The 12,266-nt window shown below is 42.0% G+C and overlaps 1 protein-coding gene across 1 annotated transcript in view; it reads left to right on the forward strand.

The window, feature by feature from the left end:
• The window catches only part of MYO1E (myosin IE), a 188,770-nt gene that overhangs the window by 77,314 nt on the left and 99,190 nt on the right, over window positions 1–12,266 (forward strand). Inside the window, exons 2-4 of the mRNA XM_008706040.2 lie at window positions 1,096–1,239; window positions 9,015–9,104; window positions 11,175–11,269. Of these exons, the coding sequence (XP_008704262.1) occupies window positions 1,096–1,239; window positions 9,015–9,104; window positions 11,175–11,269 (329 nt within the window). The remainder of the gene's footprint in view (window positions 1–1,095; window positions 1,240–9,014; window positions 9,105–11,174; window positions 11,270–12,266) is intronic.

Consider the following 12,266-nt stretch of genomic DNA (forward strand, 5'->3'; position numbering starts at 1 on the left):
GTCCCGGCCACAGAATGTTCTGTAATCACATTTAGGCTATCTTGTCCATTTCCTTGTTAATATCAGTGATCAGCCATCAAAATGTAGCTTATCTTTTGAATCTGGAAGGCCAGTATTACATTGACAGTGATAAGTTTATGGAGGGAAAATAATTTAGATGGCTTGAGCAATTAGGCCAATGTGACCTAGCCATTGTGTGATACATATTGCTTCTGCTTCTGAGTTCTGTCATACAATTTGCAAAACAAGTCCAGAAGGTTTCTGCTTATTTTATTGTTAAATTCTACAGAGCAATAAGGTTGAAGGAATTACTGGAGACCATTGATCATTTTTTTAAAAGGTTTTATTTATTTGAGAGAGAGCATGAGAGAAAGAGAGCAGGAGTGGGGTGAGGGGCAGAGGGAGAAGCAGGCTCCCCGCTGAACAGGGAGCCCAATGTGGGACTCGATCCCAGGACCCTGGGATCATGACCTGACCTGAAGGCAGTTGCTTAGCCGACTGAGCCACCCAGGCGCCCGACCATCGATCATTTATTGTGTTATACTCAAGATACTCTTTGGTACTTTATATATGTTATTTTATTTAATCCTTACAGCAACTCTATGAAGTGGGTCTTAATTTCTCCCATTTTACAGATGAGGGAAGAGCAGCTTAAGTGACACAGTGAACCTATATAACTTTTCCTCACTTCTCTTAGTTTGTAGGTGGCAAAGCTGAATTTGAATCCAGGTCTTTTTTTTTTTTTTAAAGATTTTATTTATTTATTCGACAGAGATAGAGACAGCCAGCGAGAGAGGGAACACAAGCAGGGGGAGTGGGAGAGGAAGAAGCAGGCTCCCAGCGGAGGAGCCTGATGTGGGGCTCGATCCCACAACGCCGGGATCACGCCCTGAGCCGAAGGCAGACGCTTAACCGCTGTGCCACCCAGGCGCCCCTGAATCCAGGTCTTTTGATAACAAAATCTTTGTTCTGCTCATTCTGCAGCATTTGATATAAGGAATATTTGGGAACTTCGTGGCTTTTTAAAATTTTTTTTTATTTTTAACACCAGGAGAAAATAAAGCATCCTAATAATTGTGCATTCTCTGTTCGCAGGGAAGCAAAGGTGCCTACCGTTACCACTGGCAGAGCCACAATGTTAAGCACAGCGGTGTGGATGACATGGTCCTGCTCTCCAAGATCACAGAGAATGCCATCGTGGAGAATCTAAAGAAGAGATACATGGATGACTACATTTTTGTATCCTTTATTAGTTCCTGTGGACTTCTCTAAGTAAGACGACCATATCTGCAGTAAAATGCGATGTATTCCCAGCGTGAGAAGATCCATCTGAAATTCGGAACCTGACACTAGGCGCTCAGGTCCTTTTCACCGTGTCAGAACGTGGTTTTGTGTTTTTTTTTTTTAAGATTTTTAATTTATTTATTTGACAGAGATAGAGACAGCCAGCGAGAGAGGGAACACAAGCAGGGGGAGTGGGAGAGGAAGAAGCAGGCTCCCAGCAGAGGAGCCCGATGTGGGGCTCGATCCCGTAACGCCGGGATCACGCCCTGAGCCGAAGGCAGACGCTTAACCACTGTGCCACCCAGGCGCCCCCAAAACGTGGTTTTATACTTTGCTGTCCCTTTGTGGAGGTTGTGGGAAGGGCAGAGATGACACTAAATTATTTTCCTGGCATTTCACAAAATCGAGATGCAGCCAGTATTCTTCTGTTTCAATCGATGGCGCTGTACCTTTGACGGGCTTTAGCCACGCACGTGGTGACTAAAACGTCTGCTGTTCCTAGGGAAAGTCCTGATCTGCAGAGAAGTCTGTCGATAGAGCTGCCTAATTGCAAAGCAGACAGTTAAGTCCAGACCTAAAAGGTTTTAAAAAGATTGCCTCATGCAAAAACTATGCAATTTTGCCAGGTTTTCTGCATTCTTGTGTTTACTAAAGGAAACACGAGAAGTGAAGATCAACTATTGAAAAAGCCTGACATTCTTGAGTTGTTCTTTATGTTTCAATTTTAGCTTGCCAGATGCCATTTTTTATAGGGCTTTAAAAAATTCAGAATGGAAATTTGATTCAAATGTGTGTTGACTTCATTACAAACGGAGAACTGTGATATGTGCTTAAGTTCCTACAGGATTCAATTTTGTTTGGTACAACTATATAAAGATCTCTTAGTGAAATTACTGTAGAGTTTTAGATATGCAAAGATCTGTGCAAATCTGTGTTGCAGTACCCGAAGGTTTAACTGTGATGCACTTGGTGACTTCTAAAGGCCTGGTGACGCGGAGGACCATTAGAGGTAGAGTCTTTGCTGCTGTTGTTGCATACATTTTAGATTTTCACCCCCAACGCTAGAAGAGGTATAGTTTTCGCATCTGTAGCTTCTGTTTGTTATTTATACCACTCATTTGACTATTAGTTAAAAGCGCCCATATGTAGGCAGCAATACTTTTGCAGGGAATGCCTTTCGCATCGTTGGTGAGTGGGAAGTTCAACACACCAGGATAGACTAATATATATATTCAGTACATCAGGCAATGCTAATTAACAAAATCATTCCAAGACACTTGGATGGTTCTGACCAATACTGTGCTATTTCTTACTTACCACAGGAGATTTTACCAAATCTCTGCATAGTTAAATGCCCAAACCCCTGCTCTTAAGCATTAACAGATATATTTGGATTTGTTAGCTATGTTAATAATAGCATCTTGACTGGGGGAGGTGGTCTACCGCCTACAAATGAAATCTGCCCACTGCCCATTTTATACCAAAGGTGTTATGGAAATAGAGCCATACTCATTCTTCTAGTCATTGTCAATGCCTGCTTGCAGTCTACGAAGGCCGAGGTGAGTCGTTGCCACAGGACCATAGGGCCTAAATGAATTGCTTTCTGGCCCTTTACAGAAACCTTTTGCTGACTCCTAGATACCGGTGCAGGGCTGCCTTTTAATTTAATTGTATGGAAGCAGTTGTTTTCAGTGGTAAGTTTTCTTTTCATTTGGCCAAACTTTGAAATACGCTCCCTTTAATCTGGGCTTATCATCATGAAAACGTGTTAATCACTTTTACGTGCAAGTCCCGTGGCACAGGTGTGCAAGTCCCGTGGCACCCTAAGGGTTGGGTGCAGGCGGTGGGTCTGGACGGTCTGGCTTCGAGCCTTACCCTTCACAGCCTTGGTGACCTCATGGAAGTTTTGTGATCTGCGTGCTTTGATTTCCTCACCTGTAACACGGGAATGATAATGAAATCTCCCACATGAGGCTATTGTAGGGTTAAATGAAATAATGAATGCAGTAAGTAACAGGAAGCATTACTTGTTATTATCATATACGAAGGCAAGTGTGTAAGTTCCTTCCGCATTTCTGAGTTATGTTCCAAAAATTCAATTTTAAAGTTGCTTATTGAAAATTCAAATACATTTTACCATAGAAACTGTTTTAAATGGAGGATCGGTTTATTGACAAGCCCGTAAAAGGTGAATTTCCACTGAATATAGTTGAACAAATTATTTATTGGAATGTTCTTAGAACATGGGCTCAGCTTATTATGTTATTTACATAGAAACATGGTTTTTGAAAAACTGAGTAAGAGAAAAAATGATGTTAGTGGCTATCAGCAGCCAGTCCGCTGTCAAGCTGGACAGACTCACTTCTCCCCATAAAGATAGTTTGCCTCCAAAACTAGGGACTTTCTTTCATGTACCTTCTTAAAAACCAAAAACTCTTTAAGGCAATACGTGTTCATTTAACATGATTTAGAAAATGCAGTCAACCCGAAAGGAGAACATTAACATCACCTACAATCCCACCGTAACCTCTTGGTGTATATTTTTTAATTTAACCACATATAGACATGCATATATAAATATACATATACATATACGTATTTGGGGGGTTTCTTGTTAATTTTAACAAAAACGGCATCATCTTGCCTTGCATATTTTTTAGTTTCATGCATACTTCTTGGCATGGTGCATTGTATTAAGTATTCATTGAAAATCCGTTGACTATCAAGATTTGCTTTTTATATTCAGACAGCAGAATTTTTAAATGACTCACCCGGAGGGGGCTGATTACGAGCCTTTGAATTAATGCCTTTGAATCAATGGCTGAGTAATCGTGTGTTCTACCAAGGAAATGAGTTAGTTGACCACTAATGGCTTCGGGTTTTAGAAATCTCTACCCACTCAGTACACGAGAGACTCAGCATCCGTGTGCTTTCCATCAAGAGCACAGAGCAGCTTTCAGCTCTGAGGAAGCTGGATGATTTTTTTGGGTGTTTATGAAATAATACCCGGGGTCTAACTGTAGATCCTTGCCTCCGCTAAGTGATAAAAGCCTCCTTTATCTGTTCAGTGCTGCGGGAATATTATTAGGATAGAGTAAGATTATTTTAACCAAGAGGATTTTTTCCCTCTCACTCCGAAGCTTAATAATTAAGGCAAGAAGTGAGTCGATTTCCTATTAAGTTATAAATTGCTTATTGTATCTCTTCTACGTCCGATACCAGCACACTGCTTCATATCGAAGGTCCACATTTGGAACAATCGATTGTTAATGCATTCAGGCTGAATACACATTTCTTTGTTCTCCATTAGGAAAAAAAAATCTGCTTAGAAAATGCTAACACTGTTTACCAATAAAACCCTGTAATTTTCAGCTATTTATCCTAAGACAAGGAGGGTTTAATTTGCCATCCGTTTTTTTCCTGAATGTTGCCACACTTCTTAAAATTACATTCTAAAATACATGAGGAAAACATTGCAGTATTCGCTCTTGTGCTTGGCGAGACATCATTTATAGGCACTTCGCTGACGAAAATAGTTCCTGTACAGAGCACTCCGCGCTTATTTGGTCCAACTTTCTCCCAACTTGCTTTTACTCAAAGACCACACTCAAGTGTGTTTGGCATTTTCAGCCCTTGATTAGTTGAGCTCTTGTGCCAGACCAACTGGAGCCCAAGGCAGTGCAGTTGTTTGCAGTGGGGTTTGCCCCATGGGCAGTCCGTTCACGTGGAGGGGGCGGCGTGCTGCAGGGACATGTGTGTCGGTCTGGTGGCTGGAGCCGGGGGCTCAGGGTCCAGCTCCACCGGTCTCCCCATATGTGACTTCAGACAAGTCACCTCACCATCCCATCCCTCCTCAGTGATAAATCCAGGGAAGTCAACTAGATCGGTGTGGGTGGTTTTGGGGAAATTCACCGACTATTAAAAACATTTTTTTTAAGTTAAACTCAACTGTAAGGCCTATAAGACCATGAAAAACAAACTTACAGAAGTTGTACTACCATCACATTTAATAGAAGGAAGACAATTCTAATACCGCAAAAGTAGAAAGGAAATAATCTAAGAATAAAGAACGGTCCTTTCTATTGAATACATTGAGCTTTTTGAAAACTTCAGGGCATGTTTCTCTTTTTGTCATCCTTGCTGCAAGAACAATGAAAATTCCTAGATCCACCACAAGTGTTTGAGAACCCATCAATGAAGGATCTGTTGGGTCTTCTCTGTCTCATATATTCTGTTAGACAAGATGGCACGTATTTTGTTTTTGTCTGGTTGGGGCGTGTGTGTGTCTGTGTGTGTGCATAATATCATAGCCTCATATCTTCATACATTCTGAAAATTAACCTTGGGCCACACCTTCACAGCCAAAGATTACGTGGGTAGAGATGGTTTACGTTCCGATTCTGCCCGAGCAGCTTTTTCCAAAGGCACACCTGAATTATGTAGTAGGGAGTGGGAGTGAGTTGTCTGGGAAATGACCCAACCCAGTAGGAGACCTGGGCTCTCAGAGAAGTAGCTGAAGTCTCCGTAGACACAGCGAGGTGGAAAACAGGGCAGGCCGTTAGACGAACGATGAGGCCAAATTCACACCTGAAATAACTAAAATATGTGTGTTTTCTTCAAATTCTAAACTAATTCTCTTCTCTCAGTTCTTCTGACTTAGGTAAGTGTGTAGCCACTTAGCATAGACACCAGCGGCATTATTCACCTCAGACCAAACTTTATTTTTCAGGAATCCTCCCAAATACTATTGACTTCGAGGCCCCTAACTGGGAGATGAAGGGAATAGCTGTAATTTCCCCCTTCTACTGAGTCATTGATTCAGGATTGGCTTAGCATAATCTGACAGAGGTTTTCTTCTCTGTCTTCTTACCAGGCCCTTACCTAGAATTCACGTAGACAACTTAGTGAAAATCGAGACGTTCTAAGATGTTTTTTTCACAGAGCAGATTATTAATATTTAAAAAAAAAAAAAGAAAGCATTGGTTCGTACAGGAGCTCTCCTGCAGCCCAGTCCATGTTTATCCAATAGCCAAGGGTCTGGTGGGTAGGAAGGGCTTGGTGGGGAGCTGATCCCTGTGGCTCATGTCCTCAGGCAGCTCTTTCTTTGCACGCAGTGCTGATTTCTCTAGGACAGGTGGCATTCAAAGCATTCCCTTTACAACTAAGGGAAGATGCACCCTCCTCCATGGAGAGATCCTGCTTGGCCAGGTGTGTTTTCATCTCGAGGTAAATGGACACCTAGACCTCTTCCCTTCTGAAATGAGGATGGCCGCGGCAGTGCTATATTTCTTGAAAATTGGGTTTATCATAAGAACGACTGTATTTGTTTCGCATGAGAGTCAGAACGAGGGCCAGACCGCATTCATTCAGTTTTCATTTGGTCCCTATCATGTGAAAAAGATACTAAAAAAAATCAGCTAAGGGTTATAGAATTTTGAGTTCCCAAAGAATCACAGAATCTAAATTACACAAGACATAAAGCTCTCAGATGGCGCCCCTGTCCACCCTGCGTGAAGTCCCTGTGCTTCCAACCTAGCATTGCCAGGATGCCTGGTTAAATTTGAATTTCAGATAAACATCAAATTACTTTTTTAGCGTAAGCGGGGGTATGCTTGGGGCGTACCCATTTGGGGGGTGGGGTGGAATATATATATATATATAAAACAAATTATTCATTGTTTATCTAAACTTCAAATTTAACTGGGCATTTTGTATTTTATTTGATAAATATTGGCAATGCCACCAATACTAATAGCAATATGAACAGTAACAATACTTGCTAACTTAGAAAGACATTATAGCTTGTGGATTAAGAGTGGACTCGAGAACCAGACTGTCTGGGTTTGAATCCTAGCTCTGCCACTTACTAGCTTATGACGTCAAGTGAGTTTTGTGGGGTTTTTTTCCGAGCAAGTCTTAAAATTTCTCTATGCCTCAGTTTCCTCATAGTACAGCAGGAGTAAAAGGGTAGTAGGGATGTCATTAGGGGTTTAATCTGTACCCCGTAAGTGTGTTTGTGTTCGATTGGTGTTCATATGACCAACACTTACAGAGTCCTGGCTACATCATGGACATTCTTACCTGCTTAATAATTTTAATAATAATAAATTTTGCCTCAAAAAACAAGGAGGGCACTACTAATCTATCATTGGCCTCACCTGACTTTGGCACTTGGACTCGGCCATTCTTGCGATTCTTTAGTGATTTTCAGTTAGGATTCCCCAGGTCGTGGGCATTTGCTCTTAGTGCCATGAGCTGCCCCCAGATTAGTGTTGGGTGCATCCCGCTGCTGTTCCGATGGCCCTTTTCTCCCCGACTGCTCTTTCATATGCAGCCTTTCGAGTCAGGAGACCGTTCTGGTCAGTGAAAAGGGAAGCAAAATTGCCACGGAATCATTCCATGTGTCCACCTTCTTGTATAAATATTGATTTTCAAGTATTATCTGACCCGTCCCACACTTGGCTCACTTGTGTTCAGTAATAATACCAAAGCCGTGTCTCACCGATGTTAACACGGGGCACAACCAGCATCTTGAAGCAGACAAATTATGGAAATTGCCGAGCCTTCTATACTGTTGGTTTAATTCTCATTATAAGCCTATCAAGTAGGTGGTATTGTTCCCCATCACCCATTAGCCACAGCTTAGCAATGTGACTTCCCAAGGTCAGAGGCCAGCTGGGCTTGGGGAAACTCAGGCAATCTGACTGGATTCCCTTTGCTGCCCTAGTTGACACCCAGGTCCTTTATATAAATATATAAATGTCCCCTTTGGGGAGGAAATATCACAGCTTTACATCTGTAACTTCAAGTTTTCCAAACATTTTGAAATCATTGATTAAAAGAAACGATTTTGAGTATGCGTATCTTGTTGTGTTTGTTGTTTTCTCTCTCTCTCTTTTTAAATAATTGTTTTTCCTCTGTGAGGGGAGGGAGTTTAACTCTTCCGTCTGTTTTGTTCACCGCTGTATCCCCAGCATCCAGACCAGTGCCTGGTATGTTGTGAACACCCCATTCAAACTGGCCGATTATTGAATAAACGGAAATATTTTTTATGTTATAATAATACATCTATTGGGGCATATTAAAGTGTATTGTATAAAGCAGTTAAGACTCAGCATGAATGCTTTCTCTTCCGAAAGGCCTTCCTGGATTCCCCTGCAGAAATAATACCTTCTTCCCCTACACCGGATCTGTGTGGGTTTGTGATTTTCTGCTCCACATAGCGTCTTACAGATACAACTCAGTTCCCCGTAGCTTCTAAGGAGTAGAACCGTTCAGTTCATCTTGTATCTCTCTATTTGTTAAACGAGTAAGTGAGTACATTTTTAGTCTACCTGAGAGATAGGAGAGTTTCCAGGAAAAAATATTATTTGAGCAAAGGAATGATAACTGCTCTTTTTACTCCTAGATCATTTCTCTTTGGTGTTGTTTTGTGTTTTCCTAGCCATACACGTCACCGGTCTTAAAAGGACGTGCTTCAAATCATGTAAAATACTGATTTCTTTTTGGAGCACCTGGGTAATTAAGCTCATTACTCTTCCTGGGGAGGAACAAAGCCTGAGCTAGTTGGTAATTGCTTTTGTCTTTATTTGTAATCTTTTAGAAAACAAGTATCTGAGCTTTTTTTGTTTGAACAGTCATTATGAATTCTTGATAACATCTGGTTACTTAATTGGAAAAATGTGTAGCCATGAAGATTAACACTGGACCTTAACTGGACATAAATTCAGACATATATAGGATCCGTATTAATCTCAGTCAACCCCTTCAAGCAGATGCCGTATTTTGGGGAAAAGGAAATTGAAATGTACCAAGGAGCGGTAAGTTGTAGGCCGCATAATTCCTGTAGTGTTTGGGGCTTTTATGATGCGTGGGTAATTTTTCTTGAAGTTGGCAATACATTTGTATTTTCTTATTGTGAATTATTTACTGGGGAAACTCAAGTAGGTGACATAGTTTGATTTTTAATGACGTGCTGCTCTTTAGAATACAGCTCAAAAGAGCATAGGACCATCTAGTATAGGAATATTATATACAGAATTACTCAAATAGGATGTAGGACCTACAGCTCGGGTGGGGGGAGGGAAAGTTCCTCCTTCCACACAGGCCACAAAATTCTAAGGACTGAAAAATCCGTAATGGATCAAAGATAAATAGGGTGATGAGAACCATTCCCTCCAAATCAGAATCTTAGTTAAGCTGTGGCTCTGAATGGAACCTGAAAATTGAATCTTTTTATTACTTCTTTATTAATGTGACTCTGGTCCCTATTCAGATCCAGCTCCGTAGCCATTTTAGTTGTGTGATAAAAATAGAAACTGTAAATCTGATGAATATATTGCATTATGTGGTTCAGCACTTCTCCAGGCCTCCCCTTCCCTGCGTCTTTCCCCTTCTTTCCTCTGCAGCAGAAGCACGAGAGCGTTCATTAATCCTGACCCCTGGAAAACAAACAAAAGAGAGCCCACACAAATTCATCAGTTGAAGTGGAAGGCAATTTACCCAGAGCAAGAGCCCACCCCATTGTTGCCAGATGAATGGTTCTGGTAGCTGGAGCCCAAGGAGGCTGCCACGCGAAAGACCTTTGATAATGCTGCCTTTATGGGAGCCCAGCACAAGGGAAACACTGTCAGCGGAGGCTGGGCCCTGCCCTGGCGCCCTGAGCTGCGAGGCCCCGGGGCAGCAGGCTCGCGGGGTGGCTGGGAGTGCTGGGCATTCATGCCGTTTCTCTCCCGTTCTCTGAAAAATGATGTTACCTGAGTCCCTTTTGGACCATTTATCTCTTAAAAAGTTCTCTTTAAAAAATTTGCCCTAGAATTTTAAAAAATACATTTATTCTTAACTGCTAGTGCTAAAGTGTTGTGAAATTGGTAATTGCTGAATGCTAGGTACCTTGTTCTGCCACAACCATAATAAAACAACCCTGGGTGCTGACTGTGTGTTACTGTGCAGCCCCATTTCACAGATAAGGAGAATAAGGCTCAGAGAAGTTCAGTCCGCAACTCTGTTGAGTGTGGGACAATATTATCCCCACTTGAGAGATGGGACCAGGGAAGGGTAAGACAGAGTCTCAATGTCTTCTCACTGGGTCTGCCATGTTCTTCACTCTTTGATGTTAGATAGTCTTAAATGTAAGGCAAGTTCTTTCTTCAGCTTTATAGCACATGATGTATTTTTCTTTCTAGTAATTTTTGAGGTAGTGCTGTTCAACTTCAGGAAATTGAGGGAAGTGGGGCCGAAATCATCCTGACACGATGAATGTATTGGCCAATTTGTATTCAGGCATAGCTAAGGTAAGGTAGCCCATGAGACTAAAGCACCAGGAGAATATCTTGGTGGGGTAGGATTTTTTTCCCTGCCCATTGAGATGAAGCAAACTGGCCAAATCAGTTTATCCCTTCAAAGAACTACTCCTCTTGCCCTCTTCTTAGAGAGAATGTTTAGGTTTTCTCCTCCTTCATACACAGTTTCACTTCATTTCCTCTGGGCTTCCAGCATCTCCAACTTACCTCTTAGAAAAAAAAATGACGTAGGAATTTAGAATTCTAGTAAAAGCCAGATCCAGGTTTTTAGTAGGCCTCTCTTAAGACCTGTTGGCCAGATGTCTTCAGAAACATTTAGAGATGGAATGTCACCTGCAGAGGCGTGTGGGAGGAAGGGTATGGTGCCACAGCGTCTGAAGACGTCTTCATGTCTGAAGGCTGAATCACACACCTGCCCACGGAGGAGTCCTTCCCAGTCCCGTCTGCGTTTTCTTAGGTGTGACTCCCGCTGACCTTGGCCTTGAGGTTGGAACTGTATTGGGCAAATTCATTGCTAAGACCAAGAAAAGAAATGCGATGTGTTGCTCTGTCTGACCATGGTTTTGCTTTTGTTTTTTGCTTCTCTAGGCACAGTATGAAAACCCACCACATATCTATGCTCTTGCAGATAATATGTACAGAAACATGATCATTGACAGAGAGAACCAGTGTGTCATCATCAGGTATGGGGAAGAGCTTTATTAGGAATAGAGGGCGTGAGACCTTGCCAGAGTGAGCGCTCCCGGTCAAGGACAGTGCCTTTTCATAGCTGCTGGTGTCAGAAGCTGGTCAACAGCAGGTCGTCTGCTTTGCCTTGCTTTATTTTATAACTCCAGATCATAGGAACTTTGCTTCCATGGGGTCGTGGTTTATACTGCTGTGGCTTAGGGCATTAAGGCTCGAGGGCACATGGTGCTCGCCTGACCTCTCTCTGATTGGGCCCTGAACTAGCATCGTAAGACATCTCTCCTCCCATTTGACCATGGCTTCACTCTGAATTGGAGATCCTTTATGTCAGGAGGACAATAAATGTCCTTCACTATTTTATCAGCTGGAGTCCTTTGCCCTAGGTCCCTCTTTTTCCTTCTTTAATAATTTAGTAGTTCAAGTTTGAACGTTTTTAGTATACTTTGTCATTTGCTTTTAATCTTCTGAGGGCGTCCCTGGCACACACCGGCCTTTGGTGTCTACGGCTACTTTCAGAATCCTTCTAACCCAAGCCAACTCTGAGTCTTTGCTGGGTTTAAATGCTTTCAGGATTTTGTTTATTATTATGAACGTTCTCAAACATACAGAAAAGAGAAGCACCCATATTCCCATCACTTAGAACTTGGCAGTTATTAACATTCTATCATACCTGCATCGATCTGTTTAGTTCTTCCATTTTTTAACTGAAGCACTTTGGAAAATTTTTAAGCTCTGGATATTTACAGACCAAGGCAGGATGAGAAAGAGTATTTTAAGAAGCTTCTGTCAATCTCTCAGTCCGCTTGTACAGATAGTACGTATAGGGCCAGTCCTCTGGTCCTTCTCTCCTGCCCCTGCTTGGTTATTTAAAGCAAATCGTAGGTTCAGAATCATGTCCCTTGTCACTGAATTAGGGTGTGCCTCTCAACGATCATTCTCATCCTACCTGAAAAATGAATAATCCTTTTAACATTATCTACTGTTACCAGTGTT

The sequence above is a fragment of the Ursus maritimus genome, unplaced genomic scaffold (assembly GCF_017311325.1).
Source record: "Ursus maritimus isolate PB19 unplaced genomic scaffold, ASM1731132v1 scaffold_35, whole genome shotgun sequence".
In the NCBI taxonomy this organism is placed as follows: Eukaryota; Metazoa; Chordata; class Mammalia; order Carnivora; family Ursidae; genus Ursus; species Ursus maritimus.